This window comes from Marmota flaviventris, chromosome 3, assembly GCF_047511675.1.
Source record: "Marmota flaviventris isolate mMarFla1 chromosome 3, mMarFla1.hap1, whole genome shotgun sequence".
NCBI lineage: Eukaryota > Metazoa > Chordata > Mammalia > Rodentia > Sciuridae > Marmota > Marmota flaviventris.
The window spans coordinates 178,016,016-178,041,297 of NC_092500.1; the positions used below are offsets into that span (position 1 = coordinate 178,016,016).

General features: G+C 56.5%; 2 protein-coding genes across 4 annotated transcripts; one reads left to right on the forward strand and one right to left on the reverse strand.

The window, feature by feature from the left end:
* Positions 1–534: 534 nt before the first annotated feature.
* Positions 535–8,409, reverse strand: Kbtbd11 (kelch repeat and BTB domain containing 11). 3 transcript variants are annotated; one of them, XM_071610635.1, is made up of 3 exons: positions 2,867–8,409; positions 1,427–1,570; positions 535–1,334 (listed from the first exon to the last, which is right to left on the reverse strand). In XM_071610635.1, the coding sequence occupies exon 1, from the start codon at positions 8,157–8,159 to the stop codon at positions 6,189–6,191; it is 1,971 nt and encodes a 656-aa protein (XP_071466736.1). In that variant the 5' UTR covers positions 8,160–8,409; the 3' UTR covers positions 535–1,334; positions 1,427–1,570; positions 2,867–6,188. The 3 variants fall into 3 exon arrangements, with proteins under 3 accessions (XP_071466736.1, XP_071466735.1, XP_071466737.1); XM_071610634.1 differs by having other exon boundaries at positions 535–1,570; XM_071610636.1 differs by lacking the exons at positions 535–1,334; positions 1,427–1,570 and adding an exon at positions 1,695–1,934.
* An 11,378-nt stretch (positions 8,410–19,787) lies between these two features.
* LOC139705127 (basic proline-rich protein-like) lies at positions 19,788–23,263 on the forward strand. The gene is made up of 2 exons (XM_071609341.1): positions 19,788–19,804; positions 22,237–23,263. Exons 1-2 carry the CDS (start codon positions 19,788–19,790, stop codon positions 23,261–23,263), a joined length of 1,044 nt encoding a protein of 347 aa, XP_071465442.1.
* Positions 23,264–25,282: the final 2,019 nt, after the last annotated feature.

Sequence of the window (25,282 nt, forward strand, 5' to 3'; positions counted from 1 at the left end):
GAGCAGGCGTGGCCTGTCGGCACTCCAGGACACCTGCTGGCACTGAGCAAGCAGCTGTCGGCACGTGTCACGGCCGCTTGAGGTCCTCTGAGCAAAGCAAGTCTCATCTGCCGGCTACGTCCCAGTGCCATGCAGAAGTCAGGTAGTGGCACTCACTGGATGTTTGCAGGACTGTCACTTCTGCTTCATTTCAAGACCTATGCCTCATAAACTACCGGCCTTGCAGAGCTGCTTCAAGGGGTGCTGTGTCCTCTGCAATGCCACCCAGCATCAGGAACCAGGTATCTAGGACATGAGCAGCCAGGATTGTCCCTCTCACTCCAAGGGCCATGAGCCTGTACCCTCCCTGAGAACTGGAGACCAAGCCTGTCCACAAGTCGATGGCTTGATCTCTGCCACTGCAGTGTGTGGAGACACTGTCACCATGTGATAGCTCTAAGGTATTTGCCACACAATTGCGATTGGCACAGCCTCAGTGCCCACAGGCCGCATTAGCGCCTTGTTCAGCACAACACAACACACAGGATGCACCTCTTTGCACAAATAGCTTTTATTTCATTTATCTAAAGAGGTTTAAAATCCTTCTTCTCACTGAGCAAGACTATTAGAGTTATGTGAACTGTTCTCCTGGATCTCGTTCACCCGACTTCTGCTAGATGATTCATCACCTCAGTCTGAAAAGCCTGTATGTTTTTTGTCATTATATCTAGTTTCAAAGGCTGCAAAGAAAACCACTCTGATTTATTATCCAAATCCTAAAACTTGGCAAGGAAAACACTGAGGCTCAGGGAAGTTCAAATTGAATAATATCTTTGCAGAAGAAAATGCAGGAGAGAGACAGAGACAGCAGTTGGGGTACTGAGCACATCTCCGCCCTTCAGCAACGTTCCTGTCCCCTCTGAGTAAAGAGAGATCCATGAGGGAAACTGTCTGGACCGACTGCCACCAATCAGCAGTGGCTCTGGGTCCTCCAGTGCCCACTGAGCAGTGAGGTCTGGGTCTGCAAGTGCTCACTTCCCGTTCACAGGAGAACTGACAGGTGGAGACAGGGCTGGGGGCTGAGGAGGGGATGTGGACCCCGACTTGGAGGGGAGCTGGGTGGTGACAGGATGGTTGTCACTCAGACCAGGGTGAAGACTGGACCAGGAGAACACTTACCTCATGGTGCAGTGACTGTGTGGCCAACCCCAGCGTGTGCATCAGCTTCGACCCATCTCCAGACACCAGGCAGTGCTGCGCCTTGTCACGGAGCCCTCTCCTCCTGGGCATGGCCAGCCTGGGTCCACACGTCCCGCTGAGCTGGGCTGGAGCCGCACCTCCCCTTCTGTGGGGATCTGTGGGTGGCGCAGGCTGGGGCCAAGGGCTCTGGGCCTAGCAAACCCAGAGCCTCGTTTTCAGGGACCCCAGATATGACCTCATGACCTACCATCCAGCTCTGGAATTCAGGTCCAAGTGTGCGGTGACCTGAGAGCTCAGAGGGCTCTGGGCCACAGAGGTCACTTCCTGTCACACACAGGAAAAGCTGCTGCTCCCAAGGACAGGCGAGCCTTCCGAAGGGCCACTCACGGAACTGTTCCAAAATGTAGGGAGTTTGTCACAGTTCTGGCCTTGCTGAGACTCACTCTCCTTGCTCCTTCTCCCTGGGAAAATATTGGGACTGCCCCTTCCTCACATGCAGCCTGTCCTGAGGCTCACCTCAGGCTCCTGAGGCTCTGCACCCCAGTGCGCTGGGGCCCACCTGATGGGGCTTCGCAGCCCATCTGCAGAGGCCAGTGCTGCTCTGCCGCTGGGGGTGCACATGCAGCTGGTCTCCTCTGCTCCCCACTGAGCCTGTTTCTCAGTCTGTTCTGAAGAGCTGGGGTGCACAGGGGCAGGGAGGCACCTTGGCTCCAGCCCCAGGCCCTCTGGGATTCCAGTGGGATGAGGAGGTGCTCCTGGGGGGAAGGGGACAGGGGAGCCTGTGACACTCCCTGGTCCCTCCAGGTCTGGGCATCTTGCAGAGCTCGCCACTGGGGAGATCCGGCCACCTTCAGCATCAGCCGGTTCCTCCAGCCAGCGCAGGCCTGCCCAGGGCATGCCCCTCAGACACCCTACCTCTGCCCCGACACTCAGACACCAACCAAGGTGCTCCATGCCTAAAACCCCCGAGCCAGGGACCAGGCAACCAGAGACACCCATGGCTCACCCCACTGAAAGTAGCCAATCCTGAGCTGATTGCTCTGCCCGGCTGTTTCTCACAGAAGCACAGGTAAGGGCCCAGCCTGGCTTTGTCCTCTCCCCTGTCCTGACCACCTGGCGTTTCTCCCCTTGACCCTGCCTGGATGAAGTGACCCTCCATGAGACCTCGGCAGGTGATAAACTTCTTCCTCCCAAGCCTCAACTGGTTTCCCCCTGTAACCAGCTGACCCCACCACACAACAGGCCGCGGACAGGTCCTCAGATCAGTGGGCCTCTCTGGAAGGAGAGGAAGGGGGTCAAAGGAGCAGGACCCCGTGAGGACCTGTGAGGGGCAACTTGGCCTCGGGCATTCTGAGCTGGACAGCTTGCTTCACAGATGGGGGATGCCAGCCCTGGGGGACGCCCAGCCTGGCGTCCTGCTGCCGAGCGGGGGAGAAGCAAGCACACACAGACTTGTGGGGCACTGGCGTTCCACATAGTTTATTTCACCTCTGCATAGATGGACACACATAAGGGTTTTACAGCATTGATGCTCAAGCGCTGATAAACACATTAACAGACACAGTAACAGCTGCTCTGAACTTGCCTTACACAGGCACAGCTAGCTGGTCATTAGTAAAGGGCAGCATGTAAGTACTGGTTAGTGGGACTAGGTAGGCTCTGCCAAGCATCGAGGTATTCAACTCACAGTACAACTGTGGGCTTTCACTCAATCCGAATCCATGCACCAGCCACCCAGAGCACCTTCCACACTGGCCCCCGTGCAGGGCCCGTGGCTCCCCAGTCCGGTCGTCTTTGTGGACGTGAAGAAAGCACAAATGTCGTGGCTGCTGGAAGGAACCCTGACACAGCTCCGACCTCTTGTTCCACTTGGAGCCCCTGACACCGCCTCCTCGCGGATAATGACACTGCAGAAGAAGGGGTTAAAACAGTGACACTGAACCGCAAAGGAAAGCCCCCGTCAGCCAGGGAGGCATTGACTAAGCACAAACAAGCACCCTGCCAAGAGGTGACGAGCAACTGCGCGCCGACTGTCCCAACTTCAGCAAAGAGCCCAGAGCTGCGGACATCAACAGCAACAGCAATAGGAAGTTTCCTAAGAGACCCAGAGAGTTCACAGCTGCCAGCAGAATCACTGAAGGCCCAGAATTAACCAAAGTGGAGCAGATGGCTCATTTCTTGCCTAAGTATTTGCAGCAAGACCAATACAGGTCAGAGTTTTAACTGAGGGCAACTCAATCCGCACAGCGTTTTCTGAAGAGGAAAAGAAACAGGAGTCACCACAGCCTCAAAAATCAAATCACCATGACCCAGATCCAGAGATCTGTCAAGAGTTAGAGTTGGGGTGTTCCCACCCCAGAACACAAAACAGAAGGAAGACAGGGCTGCGCTGAGACGTGCCCTCGACGGACAACCCAGAGTCAATGCCTGCCAGCTACCCAGAGGACAGAGCCCTCGTGTGCACACTTCCTGAGAGCAGCACTGTCCTCCCAGCAGGAGAGGCCAGTGTGCGAAGGCTGACCTTAGGAGAACATGGGTGTCCTAAACCTAGAAACCTCTTTCCACGCCCCAGTGATCAGCAATTGTTCACACCAACTACCTTCCTCAACTGTGTGGGACGAAGACTTAGACACCTGACGAAGGCAACAGGAACCTCCTCAGGCCTCAGGCCTCGGGGGCAAGTCTCAGCAATGTCAGAGGGCGTGGCTTTCGGGTCTTTGATGGGTGCTACCCTTGCTGCACACCGCAGGGCCCGGCCCCACAAAGGCAAGCAGCCTGGTGCTCTCCAGGTGTCAGGGTCTCCGCCTTTGTTCTCACGTGATGGTCCAACATGGGTTGGCCAGGATCCCTTAACTACTAAGGAAGCAGTCGTTGCTTCCACCTTGGGGACCTGCCACCAGTTCCCACAGGCACTCTGCCACTAAGCCAAACATGAACAGCTTGCTTCCCGGGCACCGGGGCATGCCACTCGACACCCAGCACTCCTACCCTCTCTCTGGAGGGCCGTCACTCTGGAGATCCAACTCAAGAGTGGACGTCCCAGGAGTGACTTGTCAAGCAGAATCACAATGCTGGTGTTTTATGAATTTGATATTTAAGGGATGAAAGTATTAGCCTGGACCCTTTTCATATTAAAACTTTTAGCATTAGTAATAACATTCTAGAGAGTATGTACTACCATATAAAATGTACATTTTTTCAAAAAACATTACCTGTTCCTTTTTGCTGTTAAGTATTTCTCGAGTATACTCCTATAAAAGGCCAATAAAATCAGGCTATAGTAAGTCTCTCTTTCTTTCCCAAAATGATTGGCCAAGTTTCCAAGACATCATCTTGGTTCACGCACACTCAGAAGCAAGCATGCACACCACCAGAACACACTCCAACTGCCACTGTGAATCCCACTCCCCTCATGCATGAGATTCATGCTGACCATTTCTAAACACACTTAACCAAGACTTTCACAACCAAAGACTCTAAAAAGCACCTCCTACATCCCACTATCCCACCACTGGTTAATAAGGAAGTCATGTCAAGGTCTGCATGGTTTCATCTAGGTATGTTCCAGAAAGTTATGCACTTGTCCTATTACAGTAAGATGAATTGGATTTGCAATCCAAACTAGTTTGCCTGTTCACGAGCGTGAATTCTACCCTTGAACTACTAATGGACAGGAAGTCCTGGCCAGCATTTCTGAAAAGTCAACTGACCTAACAAATGAGGGGGAAATCAACTGATTTTTTTTATATCTTTGTACTTTCTCAAAGTAGTGAGTCTCACTTCCATTCTATTCAGGTATTTTGGAATTCACAATGAGATAAACATCACTTGCTGAACTACATTAAACATACATGATATTTTCCCTTGTTACATTCCTTATGATATGTCACTCTGCCTTGTTTTCTTAGAATGATGTTGGTAAAAATTAATATCCCTCATTAGAATTACATGATACACATTTAAAACATTAGGTAATGGGTTTAAAATGTGCCTGTATCATTCATTTTTAGAACTGTCAAAAATGATTCTAACCCCCTTTTTTAGGAAGTGTCCCTCTTGGCTCCTTCTAGAAGGTGGCAGGAATGAGCAGACTGGCTGTCACAGGGTCCTTTCAAAACAGACAAGTACCTTCTCAGTGAACTTTCCTGATTCCACGTGCTGCCGGGTGACATTTCATCACCAAAGATCAAAAAGTCAAGTCACAGTGAATCGTCACCATGCCACCAAGGACTCCAGGCCCCTCCACTCGATGGCCTCACTGCTCTGGCTTGTGGGGACCCCAGTGATGTGTCCATGATTGGCAGAGGAAACACTTCCAGTGCCCCGGGGCCTAGAAATCCCATTGGTAATTAAAGGTTAAGTCACTCTACAGCTAAGCCCACCACAACTGCAGCACATGGTGACACGAGCTTTTTAACTAAATCACAGAAAGCTTTACTTATCAGCTATGGCTTTAAACCTCAGGCCCAAAACAAAAGAGAAGGGTGACTTCTCTCTTCAGCTGCACTAAGAGCTGGTGCGGCCTACTTTAGGACTCCCTCTGTGGCCTGGCCAGGAGGGAACCCTGCCCAGCGCCTCTAATCGCCTCCTCTGTGCTCAGGGCTCAGCTCCCCGAGAGGGCGGTACCTTATATTCACCCTCCTGCACCCCAGGGTGGCAGCTGCACCTGACGACCCATCTGTTGACCCACCTCTCTTCCCCTAGGTATCCTGCATCTCATCTTAAAGCCGTTTGCGCACGTCTTACATCTTATGCCATCCACCCACTAAGCAAAATGAAGCAAAAAAGAATCCAGAACTGAGAAGCGCTGAGAATGGCACCGGAAAAACGCCTCAGGGCCCCAAAGCTTCTATCCTCAAAGCGTATACATGGTGCAGTGGGCAGCAACCCACCCCACCGCTCTCTTCCTCCTCTCCTCTGCCCCCTACCCACTGGGAACTGCAGCCCACGGGGCCACCCCTTTGGTCCCACAGCTGCCCAAGGGAGATGCCCAGTGATCCCGGCCTGCCCTAGGCCGCGCCCTGCTCCCCCCGGTCCGGCTTCTCAGGCAGGTTGAGCACAAATGGGAAGAGTGTGCCCCGGATGTCCAGGGGGGCTCCCAGCGGCTCTGGCTCGAAGCTGCCGCCGGCGCCCGCGTCGCCGCCGGGCTCACCATCCTGTGAGGGCACGAAGCGCCAGGTGCCCGCTCGGCTCACGCAGTAGATTGTGCCGTCCAGGGCGGCGCAGCGGAAGGGCTGCAGGCCGGCCGGGGCGCCCGGAGGCCGCAGGTGCGCGGCGCACTGGCTCCACTGCTTGGCTAGACAGTGGTAGCGGAAGACGCTGACCCCGCCGCCCGGAACGGCCGCCGCCTGAGCTTCACCTCGAGCCCCGCATAGGTCGAAGCGGTAGATGAAGCCATTCAGGGCCACCATGTCGGCTGAGCGCTCGCGGCTGCTGCTGCACGGGCACTCCTGCCACTCGTCGCGTCGAGGGTCGTACTTGAGCAGGCGGTAGAAGAGGGAGCCCCCCGACACGTAGATCTCGCCATTGCAGGTGGTGGCCTCATGCGCCACAGCGAAGGCGCCCCGGGGCAGCGGGGCCACCGCGGTCCAGCGGTCGGCACGCGGGTCATAGCGCTCCACGCTGAGCAGGCACTCGCCGCCCACGGCGTACAGGTGGCCGTCCAGCGCCAGCAGCTGCAGCTGCGAGCGCGCCTGACGCAGCGGCCGCACGGTGCTCCAGCTGTTGGTGGCCGGGTTGTAGCAGAAGACCTGGTCGGACGGGCGCGCGCGACCATCAGGGCCCGCGGGCGCCACGCCGCCGGCCACGAAAAGGTAGTTGTAGAGCACGCACAGGCCGCAGCCGCGCGCCGGCGCGCCCTCGGGCAGCCGCGTCAGCTCGCGCCACTCGCCGGCCGCCTCGTGGTAGCAGTAGACTGCCGCGTCGCCGCGCGCGTCCGCGTCCCCTGACGGGCTCTGCGGGCGGCTGCCTGAGCGCTCCCCGGCTGGCCCGAGCGCGGCGGCCAGCAGGCGGGCGCGGCCGGCGCGCAGACGGCGGCGCAGCAGCAAGTCGCGCTCGGCGCCCGAAAGGCGCCCGAACACAGCGGGCTCGCGCAGCACTTCCAGGTAGTGGTCGCTCATGAAGCGGTAGACGGCGTCGCGCAGCTCCGACAGCCGCTGCCGCTTGGCGGTGCTCAGCACTTCGTAGCAGTTCGCCAAGGTCAGCTGCGGCCCTACGGCGTCGGTGGCGCGCTGCGCGGCGCCAGGCAGCTGCAGGCGGCGCGCGCCAGCCACCACTTCAGCCACGTTGTCGGGCCGCACGCCCGCCATGCGTCCGCTGTACGCGTCGGCCAGCAGCAGCTGCAGCGCCGCGAAGCTCACGCCCTGCACCCGCAGCACGTCCCGCGACGCGCGCGCGCGGAAGTAGTCGCTGCGCGCCGCCAGCACCGTCTTGTGCGCCCGCAGCCGCCGGCCGGACACCTCGATAACCAGGTCGGGCTCTCCGTGCGCGGTCCCGACCCCGGGGGGCACAGGCGCGGGCTCTCCGAGCTCTTCCTGGGACTCAGACTCCACCAGGGACAGAGACTCCGCAGGGCGCGCGCGCTCCTGGCGGGACGAGGGCTCTTCCGGGGACACGGGATCCTCGCGGCGCGCGCGCTCCTCCGGGGACACGGGCTCTTCCGGGGACACTAGCTCCTCCGGCGACGCGGCGCCCGCGCTGCTGACCTCCCACTGCGTCTCCACCACGCGCTGGCCGCTGCGGTGCGAGGGCGAGGAAGCCGCCGTGCCCTCCGCGGCGGCAGCGCGAGACTGCGGCGGAGAGTCGTCCCCGGAGCTGAAGCACAGGGACGCGCGGAGACTGCAGGGTGTCTGCGTGGGGGACGCAGCGCCCTCCCCCGCGGCCGGCGGCTGCAGGCTGCCCTCTCCCGGAGCCCCAGGCTCCGTCCCGCTGACGCTGCGGTCCCCTGGGTAAAGGACGCAGGGGGCCACAGAATTCTCCATGGCGGTCTGTGCCTTGCCGCTGCCCGAACGCTCAGTGGCCGCACATGCCTGGTCGTGGCCAGGCGTTGTTTAGGGGTCACTAGCTTCACACGCTTTTCTGGCACGCGATCAGATTTCACTATGTCCACAGTTTTCCCCCTGTGCACACCGCTCCCTTCTGGCCCTTCCCTCTCCTCCCCTGCGAGGAGGGCGTGCCCAGCACTCACTGAACTTTTGAACGCTGGGGGTTCAGCGCTGGCCGGGGATATGCTCAGGTGGAGAGGAACCGGCCAGCAGCGTGGCCGGGACTGTGATGCTTTAGTCCACGCACCGGACAGACCTGAGGCTGCAGCGCTGGCTGATGTGGCTTTGTCTGTGGGACTGGTCTGTCACTTGTGTCTGACCCCCAGTGTCCCCACAGGAGCACTGTATCACAACGCTGCTGCCTCAGACAGAAGGGCCCCGGACCTTAAGGACCTTGTTTTTAGTTCCACTGTAGGTACAGATCGGATCCTTCTTTTTGACTCCCATTTGTAGTTACACCCAAAGGTCAACTGGAGGGTGCGGTCTATGTCCTGGCCTCACGGCTCTGTCAAGCCCACATCCGCACCTGCCAGGTGGGTGTCAGGAAAGGTCACTGTGCACATCGGAGACCTTGCTTTCAGCTTCCCTTGTCTGTCATCGGGTGCTTCCAGATCATTCACACTCTGTTCCTGTTGACAGGAGAAAAAGGAGATTTGAATTTGCATCCTGCAGTGAGCCTGTTCTGTCACTGGGCGGGCTCTACTGCAGTCCCTCCCCAGGTTTCTGATTACAGCTTTGGTAGTGGTGCTCTGGGCATGTGACTTCTCACTGCTGGAACTTGGTGAATGGGATGTGCAGAATATTATCTAGGAATGAAGAAGAGGCATCGTGTTGGGGAACCAGCTCAAGGACGGCATTACCAGACCTGGTCTTAGGTCTAATGGGTGGAGCTGAATGAAGCGGTTGGTTCCATAGGTCAAAAGCAGCCCAGTGGGAACCATCCCACCTTTTCATCCTGCTGAATGTAAGCAGAGTCACGGAGTCTTTCACTGAGAGAGCATGGCTGGGCTGTCATTTTATCAGTGTCGACAGCCTCTCTCATTCCTTTTCACTCACCTATTCAGACTCAGTTACAACAAATACTTGTTGAAAGTGTTAGGGAACCTCTCTGAGGTCGGCCTCAGTGAGGACCCCAGGGAGTCCAGTGCCTACACCTGCTTGAACTCATCACTCTCTTTGTTTTCTCTTTTTTTTTTTTTTTTAGTTGTAGATGGACACAATACCTTTATTTATTTATTTCATGTTGAGGATCCAACCCTGTGCCTCACACATGCCAGGCAAGTGCTCTACCACTGAGCCCCAGCCCCAGCCTGAACTGGTCATTCTTGGAATCTCATCTCTGAAAACCCTCAGAGGAGCAATGGCACAGACAGCTAACGGAAGCAAAGACCACCATGGGAGGGCCTATGTGCCCTGCAGAGGAGTGTAGGATAGTGTCACACAGTGTCTCTCCCAAACTGGAAGAGCCTTGGGGAGTCTCCCACCTGCCCGGAGGCGGCTTGACCTAGGGCAGAGGGAAGTGGGATGGTAGCTTCCCCAAGGATGTGCACAAGGAAAGCATACACAGCGAGCTGCGTCTCTTCATTATGCAGAATGCTTACTGACCTCTCAAATGGGAGAGCAACTGGCAGTCACCTTCCCTCAGCAGGTCCTGATGTTTTGCTTATCACACAGAAGGCCACTGCCAGTCCCCGTAAACCCTGGGGGAAGGGTGCACACCTGCAGGCCCGCTCCTCCTGCTAGTTGTCCCTGGAAAGGCCTTTTCCTTATTCTCAGAAATGGAAGGTCTTTCCGCTGGGAATTCATGCCGTCCCCCTCCCTCTGCCAGATAGCTTTCCCAATCACTTTCTGACACGCTGCACACACTGTTGTGGAATTCCTGGGAAATGCAGTGTTGGGGAAGTCCAGGAGTAACCTGAAGCCCTGTCCTGGTGTGTGGTCACAGGGGATGCTGAGGGACAGGCTGCTGTGTGGGTTGGGCCATGACTCAGCCCAGCACAGCCTCCCACCCACCATCCAGCAATGCTCTGTCCAGGGGGTGGAAGAGATCGCTGGCCACAGCAATAAGCATGAGGTCAAGCTGCAGACCGTGAAGATCAGGAGCATGTGCGGCCCCCAACGGCTCCAGGGGGACTCCAGCTGAGTCTTCCAAGGTGACACAGGTCAAAATGAGGACACAATTGCCTGTCTCGCTCAGAAGTGTATGCGAACATCAGTGTCTGACACAGAATCTGAGCTGGCTGTGCTCACTGGCTTTTTAAACACTGCTTCTGCAAATACAGAGGACCACAGACTTTGGAAAATGAATGTCATTTTTTTCTTGGAATGGAAATGGCTCTTACTTCCACTCACCCAGAAAGGCAGAGCTCAGGTGTCTGGAAGACAGGACTGCTGGGCTCGCCACAGCTGCTTGCATGTCCTCCAACCCAGTGTCACTAAATGGCCTCCTGAACTGTGTCACTCCACTGGACCTCCCCTGTCCTGCAGCAGGGCTGGCAGTGTGAGCTGGCCCAGGCAAGGGTGGGCAGTCCCACTGTGGCGCCCACAGGCACGGCACAGCCACCCAGCCGATGGGGCCTGCCTCCACCCTCCATGAAGCTGGTGCTGGACACACCACTGTAGACACCTTGAGGCCTGTGCTGATTGTCCTGAGGGCTGAGATGCTGGCCTCTGCTGCCCCCGTACCAGGGCCAGAGCTGCACTACTGAAACCGCTTCCCCAGCATGGGGGGGCACCTGACTGACATGATCTCCCAGAGCCTTGCAAAGAGCCAGCAGCATCCGGCATCCTGCCCCACACGAAGGAACGAAGAAGGCAGAGGCTGTTAAGACAAAAAGTCCTCCTTCTTTTTTTGGGGGGTGACCCAATGCTGGGATTTTCCCTTGAGGTAGATGGGCAGAGTCAGCTCACTGACCAGCCCTGGGAGGAGGTGATGAGCTCCACAGGCTTCTCCCAGGGAAGGTGGCCTGAGCTTTCTGACCTGCACACTGCTCTTCCTCTGAGACCTCAGCAGCAACCCTGCTAAGACCCTTAGCATCAAATCTCTCTGGACTAGAGGCTGGGACCCCCCCCCAACACACACACACACACACACACACACACACACACAGGCTGGCTCTGAATCAGTCCCTCTGGGAGGCTTCTGTGCACAGGACAGATACCCCAGCTGCTCCTGTGGAGGGTGGAACTGCAGGAAAGTCCCCCAGCATCACTCCTGGAGTGTGTCACAGCCCTGGGGCCAGACTCACACGGGCTCTGGCTGAGAGGGCTTCCAGGGATGGGGATGAGGAGCCAGAGTATCCTTCTGCATTGAAAGTAGGAGGTCATACAAGTTTCAACTAGATATGATTTACATAGCATTCTCCCCTGGAGAACATGACTTTTTTCTGGACCTTATACATGCCTGAACAAAAATATTTTGAAGTTTCCTCACTATTCATAGGAATTAAAAATACAAAATTACTTCCCTATGTGCACATTTACTGTGGATGTTAGCTTATTCAAAATTAAATATAAAATTTCATTATGCCAGTTGCTATGAAGAAGCTTCCTTTCAGTCACAGGGAATTAATTCTTTGGTTGTTAAGGGACATAGGAAGCTCATGTGAACTTCTGTGGCATGGGCTGCTGACATCTTCCACACTGTGCCCGCCTCTGCCACCCCAGGCTCCTGGGGAATGCCACCTTGTCACGCCCACCGCACGCCTTCCCCAACACCAGAATTTACCTAGTTAAGAGCCAGCAAATTGAAAGGTTAATTAAGAAAGAAAATACAAGAAGTGAAGAAAACCTAGTCTCAGAGGCTCACCAGGGACTCGGGATCTCAGTACAGAATGTGCTCATCTGCCTGCAGCTGTTCATGCAATTATTGTTCTTCAAGGTCATGGCCTCCTTAGGCCAAATTAAATGGGGGCAGAGTCTCTGGCACACATGACCACGGTGGGAGGGGGCCTGCCCACGGTGCTGAGGGAGACCCAAGTGAGTCCTCACTCCCGCCCAGTTCCCACCTGCTCAGGCCGCAGCACAGTTTGGGAGGACCTTGAAACGTGCACTGGCTGCACATTCCAGAGCTGCCGGGGAGCACTCCCCACGGAGCCTGTTTTCACTGAGGAGTGCACACCACTTGCTCTAAAAGTAAGGCAGCCTGCTGACTCTGAGGACCTGAGACCTGACCCACTGCCCTGAGGGTCTGGGGGACATCCAACAGCCCAGCCGTGAGGATCCACCCAGGAAAGAAAACCCAGCCCCACCCTGGGCAGGTTTCTCTGTGCAGCACAGAAACGGCACCACCACAGGTCAGCAGTAAGTCCCTTACATCAGGTGGCAGGGGTTGGGTCTCTTCCACCGAGTGGACTGACATCCTGTAAGTTGTTTTTATGAAGGACACTTTAAGACTGCATGGACAGTGATATTCCTGACCGTGCATGGGCACTAACAAGTAACTGATGCTCCCCCTGCCCGGCACAGGTCTCCTGAGTCGCACAGAGTCACGTCCTAACCCTCCCAACACGCTACCCAGCAGCGGCTTGCCAGCCCCCATGCAGAGGGGAATGACTCAGGTGATGCCTGCTGCAGCAGTGCCTGAGCCCTGTGGCATGCCTCCAGCGTGTCTCCGTAGGGTTTCTGGGGTGACGGGGTCAAGTCTGGTGGGACTTCACTGGGAGGAGTACATTACTGAGAATTCCCTGAAGAAAAGCTTCAGTGTAGACGGTGCTCTTAAAGCCCCCCTGCTCAGGCTGGAAGGTGAGGTACGGGGCACCTGCTCCTCTCACTTGCCAGTCTCACCTGCTGCAGGCGCTCAGGGTGGGGACCACATGGTGGCAGGCTGTGCATGGGGCGTTGGTGTTTGCAGTGACAGCCTTCTGCCTGGTGACTCTCCCGCAGCCAGGAGAGTGTGGTTCTCTGAGCCCAGGCTCCTCACTGCCTGCATGAGTCACTGCAGCCTACCAGTGCTGGCGGGGTCGTCCTTCACATGAGAGAGGGAGATCACACCAGGAGGGCTGCAGTAAGGCTCATCCCTAGCCGAGTGGGCTCTGAGAGGCATCGAGGAGGGGAGGGGAGAGTGAAGAGCAGGGAGAGAAAACCCAGCTCAGACGGCAGCCAGCCAGGCATGAAGAGGGTTCTTAGGCACCGCATGCGTAGAGACGGCTTCTGACATACGTCTCACCAAAAGTGGTTCCAAGGTGGGAGTCTCTGGATGCAGGGTCAAGGCAGGCGCCATCATCTACGTCACTACGCTGAGTTCTGGTGTCTTCTAAAGCAAATACACACTGCTGTCATGCTCATAGATGTATGTTTTAGGGCACAGACTGTCTTTAAAAAGAGGGATGCTGGCCAACGAGACTGCTGTGTTGTGGGCACGTATGGACACGTAACAACAGATCCCATCGTGCCTACAACCACACTGCACCAACGAAAGATGGGGGAGCTAAAATGCATGACGGATTGAAAACCTGGCGATAGGAAGGAGGACTGGGACAGGGGCTTTCTCTTGCTTCTGTTCTCTAGCACGAACCTGTGAGAGTCCTAGGTCCTGCTCCTGAGGCACACGCCATCGCCAGCCTGAGAACCATCATGGCTCCCACCTTTGGCTGACAAAGTGTGTCCCTCCCCGGGTGAGTCCTACCTTCATCTCACCTGTCCTGTGTGCACCTGTGGAAGGCACTGGCCACAGGTCAGCTGACACTCCCTTTCAACTGGGCAGTCGCTCTTCTCTCTAGGGCAGGTGTCACTTCCCCTGCAGGTGCTGAGGTGGGGACTTCCCCAGGTCCTCCTTCAGTGCAAGCCGAGGGCTCACCTGGTGTGGAGAACAGACCAAGAACTCAGGTGTCTGGGAAAACACGCTGCTCACAGCATCTCTGAGAACAAAGGCATTAAAGTGAGACGCTCCTCAACTCAAGCACCCGCCGTGAGTGTCCCTCCTCTGGAACATCTGGCCTCCTCGAGTGTGATGAGGACTGAGTAAGCCAACAGCCACAGAGCTCCAGAAGTCTCTGTGTGTCTAGTGTCCCCTGGGCATGGCGTAGCCAGGTTCCAAGGTCCCTCAGCCTACAGCTGAGACCTGAGGCAATTACCACGACCAGTGGTTACCTGACTCCAATGCGGAAACGGAAGCTCCCAGTTCTGCTCCCTTAGGGAAAAGCCCCATCCTAGTAAATATCCCCAGGGGCCCAGCCAGTCCCAGTAGCCTGTGCACAGACACAGTGGTGGACATGCACTCCGGGCCAGAGCCAGTGGGGAGGGCATGGGCCTGGGGCCAGACTCCCAGGAAAGCCCGTCACCAGCAGAAGAGAAGAAACTCAACAGAGCACAGCATCTGAGAGAGGAGCCGGAATGGGTCCTGCCCAAAGGCAGCTCCACGCCGCTTCTGGGTCTGAGCTGGTGGCTCCATTGCTGGCTGCAGTGAGCGTGAGAGGATCCCCATCCCTGGAAACCTGAGTGATTCTGAGCTCAAAACCCTCCTCAGGCTGGGGCCTGGCACTTGCCACAGTGGCAGGACGCTTGCTGAGCATGTGTGAGGTAAGGCTCCATCCTTAGCACCACATAAAAATAAACAAAGGCATTCTGTCCATCTACAACTACCAAAAAAAACAAAATTAAATCCCTCCCTTGCCCAGTGTTTAGGATTGAATGGGGTGTTGACAAGGAGCCCCATACAGGGTGGCTTCTGCCCCGCGAACCTTCACAAGCACAAAGAAGCGTCCCCACCAAGAACCACAAATCCCCAAATCACAAAGGCTCCCTCTGGCAGGGTGAGAGCCGGCACTGGACTCTGCCGGCACTCACAGCAGTGGCCCACCCAGCCCCACAACCACACACACAGCACAGGAGGAAGAGCCACTGCCGATTCAACAGATGAGAAAATGCTCAAGGATCACTATTAAGTACCTGTCCCTAAAAGACCCAAGCACGATTAGCAAGGGAACAGGAACAGAGCTTATACTGGCCCCTTGCTCCTCCTCTGGCATGTGCAGCGGGTGGCTTCAGAGACATCTGAGACTGCTGGCCCAGGTGAGCTAGCAGGGCTCCCTCCTGCAGGCCAGAAGTTAAGAAGCGTGGTCTCAGCCTTGGGGACGGGAGCTCTGACCTGGGTTCACCGGGGGATGGTGGTCTAGGGCATAGCTATTTGCAGGAATTTGAAGCATCCTAGAGATGTTAAATCTACTCCCGTCTAGTTGGACACCCAGTCATGGAAGTTGCTGGAAAGACTTGGCCATCTGCCACTTCCATCCATCAGGGATGTTTTGAGCTGGAGAGTTCTGAGATTGAGTGCTGGGCTTCCCACCTGGAAAGACAACCTTTACAGTGGGCGGCGGGACCCACCCACAGGACCCACCCTTGCAGGCAGGGGAGTGGGCACCCAGACTCCACCTACAGCAAGACTTAAGAGAACAACTCTGCCAACCTGCTTGTGCTACGGCATGGCTGAATCCCTTGAGTCAGACTGAAGTACTGAAAGAAAGACGGACGGGAATAAATCTACATGTTCATTCAAGAGTCTCCACATCAGATGAATGCAAATCGTGCTCTGGGTTTCTGCAAGTGAGATCAGGACGCAAACCAAGAGTACTGTGAAACTGGAAGCACTTGCTCTTCCTGGAGGCCCAGATTACAGAATTATCTATTCAGCTGGACGTGCAGTATGAGTATTAAGATCACCCCCAGAATCACCGAGACCCTGGAGAAAGGTGTACCATTGTAAACCTATCAGGTTTCTGAGATCCAGTTCCGAGCAATGTCTAGGTCAGCTTGACTTCAGCGTGCTGCAGATCCCCTGCCATCAGGCTCAGGATCCTGGAGCTAGTCCAATCGTCTACTCAGATACCCAGCCACTCCTCAACCCTGGAAAATGACCAGTACTCACTGCAGAGAGGTGGGGAGCACCTGCAGTTTGCAGACAGGGCTGGGTGCCTGTGCAATGGCGAGGAGTCCCAGCCCCATGGAGCTCAGCCGAATTCTAATGGATTTCAAACCATGTGAGGGCCTTGGCAGGACACAAGCAAGGGCTTGTGTCCCTGGCTCCTGCTCAGGGCCAGTGAGTCTCCTCTGGGATGTGAAACACACGGAAAACTGAGAGAAGAGCAAGGCAGACAGTGTGGAAAGAAGCCTGGGTCCACGCTGAGTCTGGCTGGGGGGACTGGGGGCTGGCTGGAGTCGTGGGGAGCAGGACTCTGTCATCTAAACATGGGAAGTCAGCCATGGCTTGGAGACATGAATCTAGGACAGTGGGGCTGGGATCCGAGGGCTCAGCCAGGTTTTACCAAGATTCCTCCGAGTCCTTTTGTACAAACACAGAGGACTGCTTGACTACTGAGTACACATCACCGCTAAACTGACTGTGAAAATGGTAAAACTGGATCTCCCTGTGTCCATCCAAGTCCATCTCAAAAACATGAATCTTAATTTCTGAAGGTTTATTTGCAGAAAGTTACCATATAATGCCATTTGCATGCATTCTAAACACAGAAAATACCAGTGTCTTTTAAGGAAGTGAAAACCAGGAAGGAAGGAGAGGCAGGAGTCTGGGGTAGGATACGAGGAGGAATGGGGCGGGAAGGGTGCTTCCTGCATCCTGGGGTTTCTAAGAGTAAGAGTCAGCTCTCATGACAAATGACAGCCAACTGACAGCTGTCTGGGGTCTGCCACACCTGAACACTAAGCACTAGTTCTTTTTGACAACTGTGCTGCCCGTTTGTGAGAATACTGAATGAGGGACTCTCAAATCCTAACCAAACAGATCAAAGAGGCGGGAGAGGGCATCCTACCCCTGATCAGGACCCGTGACGTTCTAGTTGAACCCAACCCAACGGTGGGTGTGATCTTGCACGTCCCTCCTCTTAGAACCTCAGCAGCTGCGAGTTCTGATTTTCAGGGGCTGGAAGACTGATTCCATGTGGGTGAAGCTAGAGCTGCACTTGCCGTCTGGATGCTGGGGCCTGGGGCCTGGCAGAGGAGAAATGGGAGGCGCCTGGCCCAGGCCTGGTGGTCTGCCCTCCCCGGGGAGGAGGGAGGAGGCTGATGACTGAGGGTGCTCTGTCACTGTGGATACTTCTGCCACTACTTCTGAACCAGAATCAAGACCTGTGAACTAGAAGTTTCCTGCCCCGTGTTCCTGCTGGGCGGGCTCCAGGGTGGAAGCACATTTGTCTCCAGCCATGCCCGAGACTGAATCGGAGCAAGCTGGGCCACCATTTCCTGTTTTTGCAAACTCTTTTTAACATCTGTGACATCTGGATAAATATGGTTTATAGGTGAAAGTTGCCAACAGCGATTTTGATTTCACGTTTCCCCCTCAAAATGAAAGTTTGGAGTCAATAGCTTCAATATACACAGGGTGAGAGAATAGTTCAGGCTCAGACGCTCTTTTGCAAAACAAGGGTCCAACTTTGGCAAAATGTCATTTAAGACATCAATGCCAAACAGCAAGGGTGGAGCCGCAGCCTCAGGTGTGAACTGCAGGGCCTGGAGAGCTGTCACGGGGCCGCGTCTCCGTCCTGAGGTCCCTCCAGGGCTGAAACTTCATCCCTGTGCCTGGGACAGCTGTGAGACACCAAGACCAGGAGAGGGGCTCTGACTCTGCACAGCTGGGTCTCCAGTCCTGACCAGCTCCCGAGGGCCCATGCTGGGGGCAGGGTTGGAAGTGGCTCCAGCCTTAGGACCACCCCCACCAGAAGAGCATTCCTGATGCTCTGCACCTTCTCCCTGGGGGTCCCGGACTGGCCCTAGCTAGGAGACTCTCCTACAAAGGGACTTCCACAGACCTGTGAATGTCCTGAGAGTACGAGGCCTGCCCAGAGGACGAGAGCACCACACTTTGTCAAACCACAGCAGAGGGGTGGCAAGATGGCAGGAAGGAACAGGCCAAGCCTCAAGAATACAGGTCCCAGCGCGGCTCTGCTTTGAATGGGGCACAGGAAAGAACCCCAGCAAGGCATGGCCTCCGGTCCCTGCGGCCTTAGCACCGCAGCCTACCTGCGCAGGGCCCCCATGCCCAGCCTACCCAGGGGGGCCTGCCCAGGCACCCGCAGGGAAGCTGCACTGCTAAGGAGCTGACCCTTTGCTCCCCGCACCACCCAGAGCTGCGTGCAGGCTTTGCAGCCTCTCTCTAGTCTGCTCTGATATTACAGCCACCCCCTCTGTGGCTTCCACTGCACGGAGACCCCTCCTGTCCCTTCACCTCAGCCTGTCTTCAAAGGCTCACTGTGTCTCCCCGAGGCAGCATATATAGCTACTCCACACCCCCACAGGGAATTGAACCCAGGGTTGTTTTACCACTGAGCCACATCCCCAGCCCTTTTGGAGATAAACTCTAAGTTACCCAGGCTGGCCTCTAACTTGCAATCCTCCTGCCTCAGACTCCTGAGTCTACAGGTGTGAGTCACCATCTCTCCAGGTCTTTCAGTTGGAGAACTGAACCCATCTGATCTCAGTGTGTTCACAGGTAAGGACTCAGTTCTACCATTTCTCAGTTTTCTCACTATTTGCATGGTTCCTTTCTTCCTGTCTTGCTACCCTCCTTGTGGTCAGCTGACTCTCCAGCTGTCCGCTTTGATCCTGGGTCTCTGTCTTTGCTGTCTATACTGTTGGGTTTTGCTTTGGGTTGCCCAGGAAGCCACATGAGCTCCTTAGAGTTAGAGGGAACCAGGCCTTGCTGGGTTTGAAAATAAAACTCTCTTCCCAGCCTCTCCACCCTGGTCAAGGAGCAGCCTGCAGGCAAAACCTAAATCCAACAGGGCAGTGAGGCCCTTTGCGACGATGCCATAAACACCTGAAGCAGTCCCTCAGGAATGGTCAGAAAAAGGACCCTGGACCCTGCTCTCCTCCAGTGCACAGGGCTTCCAGGACTTTCTCACAGTGGACTTGGAGCATGTCCCAGCAAAGACAGCCAGCCAGCTTGGGTGCCGCTGTGTCCAGCTCACGGACCCCAGCAGGTCCACAGAAACCCTGGTGCTGTCACGCTGCCAGACCAAACAGGACACGAGGCTCACAAGGTGCCGGGCAGGACGCAGCCAAGAAACCACTTGGCTGCCAACACCAGGCATCTCCTGGGAGAGGGAGGGCCCCCGCAGGTCAGGGCAGAGCAAAGAGGGTCTCCCAAAGATCAGGCAAGCCCCTCACCTGGCTACCCACCACACCAGCTGTGTCCAGGTCTGGGAGGGCCAGGTGCCCCACCTGTTTCTCTCCCCAGAACAGAAGGGTGACGTGGTCAGTTTCCGGCAGGCCACCGTACCCAGGTCAAACGCGGTCCACAAATCACTGTGGAGAGCTTTTTTTCTTGTTCTTGTTCCTTCCAGACATTTAAATCAGTGGACTCTGAGTAAAACAGGTGGCCTCCCTGAGTGTGGGCCTCCTCCAGTCAACTGAAGGCCTCGGACAAGAAGGAGAGACCTCTGCGTCCTCTGCTCTTCCCGGATTGTTAGCTTTCTGATGCTGTGACCCAGCACCCAAGGTGGGGTAAGTTATAAAGGAAAGGGGTCCCCCTGGCTCAGTTCAGGAGGCTGGGAGTCCAAGGACACGGTACTGACACCTTCTGTGCATCTGAGGGGTGTCGAGCTGCTCCAACCCATGGTGGGACGTGAAGGGTGAGTGGCACACGCAGGAAAGGCAGAGACAAGGGCAGTCTTCCAGCAACAGGACTGCGAGGTGAGGCAGTCATCCTGAGTGGCTTCAGGCCACACCACCCAGCACTGCTTCACTGGGGACTGAGGTAGAACCTGAGTCTAGGTGGAAACACGTCACATTCAAACCACAGCACCTGGGTCTCCTGCCTGCTGGCCTACCCCTCCACAGTTCCACGAGTCAGTTCCTTCAACCGGCTACCCAGTGAATCCACACACACACACACACACACACTACTGGCTGTTTCTTAGGGAACCCCGACTAGTTCGAGGGGTAGGCAGGAGTGACCCAAGCCTGCCCCACATGGCATCCCAGGGCCTCCTACGTGCTAGGCCAACACTGCCACTGACTTTGCTGGCCGCTCTGGGGCAGATATCTCACCTCTCCCACGCACAGGCCTTCACGTGGAGAGGAACCAGCCAGACTTGAGGGCCTAGAAGTGGAGCCCGAGTCTGGCCTGTTTCACAGGAGGGACGAGACCTTAGCAGTGGAGGCAGGCCATGGCAGATTACACTTTGTAGACAGCTCTGAGGACGTACCCACGAGTTGTGCTCTCTCTACTGGGTGCAAGGACCCGACTCCTCTATGCACAGTAGAAGAGACCCACTGTGACTTCTTGCTGGAAAAAAATGACCCCACTTCCACTGACGGCTCTCTCAGGACACAGTCCTTGGTGACCATGAGTCATCACAGAAGGTGGCCGTCTCTAACATGCCATTCCCTGCAGCAGGGTCTTTGCCACGCCATCTCATCCCGAGACCTCAACTCATGGCCCTCTGTCAAGCACGCTCATGGAACGTACCCCTTCCTTCGGAGCACTGGTGCGTCTATTATACGTGAACTGACAGGACTGCACCTTCTGTCCTCTGCTGTATCAGGAGTAAGCTGCAAGGGTTGGGCCGAGGCTGTGCCGGGCCCTCAGCAGGCACCACAGTCATGAAGGCAGGAGACAGGATGGCACAGGACTGCAGGGATGCGGGCTTCCCTTCACGAGGCCCTGTTCAACTGTCTTGTCTAGCTGAGAAGGGTTGGTGGGTAAGCTCCTGGAAGTTGTGGATTTTTTTTAAAGTTATTCATGGTTAAATATTTTTACAAATATATTCTGAGTTCCAACGCTATGATCCAACATAACCACAATAATTTCAAGAGAAAAGACAAAATGGAGGCCACTTTTGAGAGAAGAATCCCTGAACTCCAGGGAAGGGCCAGCGTGGCCCTGCTGGTTTGGGTTGGGTAACTAGCTGCTCAGAGGGCAGCTCTGAAGCCCACTCTGCAGCAGACCTCCTTGACCAGGGCTCTAGGAGCAAGAAGGCTCAGAGGCAAACAGCTGCCTAAGCAATTCCAGATCTGCAGCAAGCTATTATTAAGGAGCGATTGATGCTCTTGGTATTTAGGAACAACTGAAATAGGATCCCAGATGGAGGCACTTATAACTTGTGTGCCTCTTGGATCCAGTTCAGGGAAAGACCCAGAAAGCATGCGTACAGAGACAGAAAGCTTCTACCTGCCATTGCTGCTGCGTGACGTCTGCTGGAACATGAGGAGATCCCGTCAAACTCGCACTGTCTGGGGAAATGTGCAGAGTCCATGTGACAATCCCCAAAACACACTTCCAGAGCCCTCCAGCCTTCCATGGAAAAGTGCCCCGGGAGCCACGTCAGGGCCTGGACACGAGAACACCAAAGGACGCACACACACCCTGCTGCCTGGGAAGGCCGTAGGTCCAGCAATCCACTATCCGTAACATTTAGGAGCTTTCTCTCCTCCCGCTGAGCCCACGGTTGCCTTAAACGCTGAAAGCAAAACACTTTGACTATTTTCTTTCTGTGCTTTCTGATGATATGATCACACATGTCCATGCAACGGCATGGAAACCTGCAAAATCATACCCAGAAGGGAGCCCTGGAATGCCAAGTTCCTAACACAGCGCCCTGGGCGTCCGCAGCTAAGCAGGGGGGCTTCCTCCTGTGACAGCAGGGCGTGGGGAGGATTATTCTAATAATAGGAACCATGAGCTCAGGAGAAAAGGCTGAAGGGCTCCATTGACATCCGCTGGGTCCCTCATTAGAGAAGAGTAACTGCTATTTAGTTGGAAACACGGAGGGGGTGCTGAGAACCGAGGGGAATAGGGCGAACTCTTACTCGGGGCTGAGAGGAAGCGCAGGAACTTGAAACCCTCATCATAACGTGCCTAAGTGGGCTGAGTAGCAATAGAGGTCAGTGCGCCGTTTTTCATTCCTTTGAATAGATGTGAGGGGGGCGAAGAGAGCTTGGTTGGTAGGAATCTAAGCCCTTAATGTCACCGGCGCAGTCGCCGGGCAGGAGGGGTCTCCCGTCCGCAGAGCGGGCGGAGGGCTGCAAGGGAAACCCGCAAACTGCAGTCGGCGTCTTCCAGGGGCCTGGCCAGGAGCGGGCTGCAGGCAGGGCCATCGCGATGCGGCGGGCTCCTTCCCCCCACCCTCCCCACCGTGCTGCCAGGCACGTACCCACAGGGCTCCCCGGGCCCCGGGCGTCGGCTCCGGGAAGACCGCGGCGGCCGAGGCGGCGGGCGTGGGCTGCGCTCCGGCCTGGACCGGGCGGCGGGTCGCCAGGCCGTCCGCGGCCGGGGCCGGTCAGCGCGGGAGGGGGCGCCGACCCCCCACCCGCCCCGCCGGCGGCTCGCGCAGCTCCCGGGAGGCGGGCGCCGGCGGCCCGGGCCCTCTCCGCCGGGAGGCCAGCGCGGGCGGCGCATTGTCTCGGGCGGGCGCCGCAGACCCCCACGCCCGCCGCCGCCCGCAGGGACACCGGCCGCCGCCCCCGCCCGCCCGCCCACCCGCTCTGCGCCCCAGCCCCTCCCGGGCTTTGCGCCGTCCTCGCCCGCGGGCGGCCGCAGCCCCGCCGGCCCTACCTCGCCGCTCCGCGCTCTCCCTCCACCCCGACGCCCACCCGAGCCGGGGGTCTGCACGCGCATGCGCACAGGCCTCTTCCCGCGCACCTGTGCGAGCGCGGCGGAGGCGGGGGTGGAGGGCCCTCGGGCACCTGTGCGAGCGCCGCGGTCCGCGAGTCCTTCCTGCCGCCTGAAGCGCGGCTCCCGGGCTCTGCCAGGCCGGCCTCCCGGGCCGGGCAGCGGGCCGCGCACCCCGCGTGCGCCGGGCGCTCGGAGAACCGCGCCGGGGAGCTGGGGCGGGGGCGGCAAGCGCGCGTGCGCCTCGGGCCGGGGTCCGCGGAGGCGCCCGGGCTGCGAGCCGCCTCCCGAGGGCCGCGCGCCGCGCCGGGGCCTCGCGGTTAACCCTTCCCGGGCTCGGCACCTGACAGCCCCGGCTCCCGCGGGGCCGCCCCGCCACCCCCGCGGGTCCCCAGCAGGTCTGCCCGCCACCCGGTCACCGCCACCGCGAGGCAGGGGTCGAGTGTGCCTTTCCAACACGGGCAGCGTGCGTCGCTGACGCGGTTGGAGGACGGCAGCCCACTGCCGACGACCCCGTGGGTTCCGGACTTTTGAGAAAGTTGGGAACATGGAGCAGGACGACTTTTTCTCGTGTCCCAAACCCGTCTTGGCCACCCAGGTCCCGGAGTCCCTGCTGCGCGCTGACACTGCCCAGGCCTCCAGACCTAGCCGGGCCTCGAGTTCCACCACGGCGGTCGGGTGGAATGCTGGTTCTGATGGTTTGTGCAATGATTGCACTCCCGTGAGCAGAGAGCGCGGGAGCCTTGATTTTCGCTGCTTCCTTTCTTTGGCTTTTGGCAGTCTCCGCCAGATGAATATGGATGACCTACCCTGCAGCTGCCAGCACCCAAGCGCACTCGGAGAATATCCTTAACCTTCCGTTCCGTTGCCACACAAAACCCCACCTTGCCTCAAGAGCTGGATTACACGAGGCAGAAACTGGCAAAGTGTTGGGGTTAAAATATTTTGTCAGTTAACTCCTGTTTGGGACATGTTGCCCAAATAAAATAAAAAGTGTTTCCATTCTCTCTCTCTCTCTCTCTCTCTCTCTCTCTCTCTCTATATATATATATATATATATATATATATATATATATTCAGTTAACTATAGCAGCAACAGTCCTTTGGGCTGGAAGAATTCCCAAAATCATGCTCCATTATTAGTTTTTTCAATTTACTCCAAAACACTTGAGTCTCCTGGTGTCTTTAGGTGCTTCTCTGCTTACCTTCTGGTGGAGAATACATTTAACTTCACACCCACTCTTCAAGAGAAGCTTGAGAAGGCTGACCTGACCTGGGGATGAGCCCCGTGCCCACCCGCCGGCCCACCCGCCGGCCCACCGTGGTGCTGACTTGTGCCGTCTTCTGCAGGCATGCAGAGCAGGGACCATGTGGGGCCTCCCTCAGGCCCACTGGGTTTACAATGCTTGGCCTACACGGGACTCTCCATGGATTCTTATTGAATGAAAAATAAAACATCAATTCAATCCCTGTACCCCCACACCCGTTTTCATACATTAAATGTTTTATTTAGAAAATGGGCTATAGCCCCAATGAAGTCAGGGAAGATTGCAGAGGAATGTTCGCTGCATTACCGGGAGTTTTGTGTCCACAGGGGTCTCTCTAGGGTCCTAAAACGGAACCTGGGGTATGATGACAGGAAGAAGGGGTGCATCTTAAATGATGAAGCTCTTTCAAGGGTCACGATATGTCATTACAGTCTTTATGGCTCAGGAAGGACCGAGAGTGGGCAGACTTAAGGAAGCATGCACCCTGATGCAGGGTCCCCAAACTCTCCAGGTGCAGCGCGGTTCATGGCCTCTGGATGCTGGCCCCAATCACATGTGAAGCTGCTCTGGCAGTGCAGAGAGCCAGCACCGGAATATGACAAGTGACAGCAGACACACTCGCCCCTCACAGGCCTCCTCATCTGGGCAAGGTTCTTGACCTCCCTCTGCTTGGGTTTCCTCCTCTGTAAAGGAGGAGTGAATGACCCTACCTGAGGATTAACACTGGGTGGGTGTGCTTCCCAGGGAGCAAACTCACTTAACCTTTCTTTTCTTTTTGTTGTCCTGGGGATTGAATCCAGGACCACTCTGCCACTGGTCCACACCCCAGCCCTTTTTACTTTAGACAGGATCTCACTGGGTTGCCCATGCTCACCCTGAACTTGCAATCCTTCTGCCTCAGCCACCCAAGTCACTGGGATTACAGGTGTGGCCACTGTGCCTGGCTCACACTTGTCACTTCTGATTCCACCATGACTCCGGGGTGATTCTCAGCAAATGGATTGAACCTCTTGGTTCTCATGTCCCCTGTGTAGATGTCCTCACATACACAGCACTGGTGATGCACAAGAGGCAGCTGGTCTGTGGGTCCCCTTGCTTATTCTGGGCTTCCTCACCCCCTTAGGAGGCTTGGATCCTGCTGGGACACAGTGTTGTTTTCCTACACGTACAGGGACCTCACCACAGACAACTTCCCCAGGGCTTTTAGCAGCTCTAAGACTCCATGCACT

What these genes read in the sequence shown, in the direction of transcription:
- Kbtbd11 (XM_071610635.1), bottom strand. Translation starts at nt 8,159, where the DNA reads ATGGAGAATTCTGTGGCCCCCTGCGTCCTTTACCCAGGGGACCGCAGC.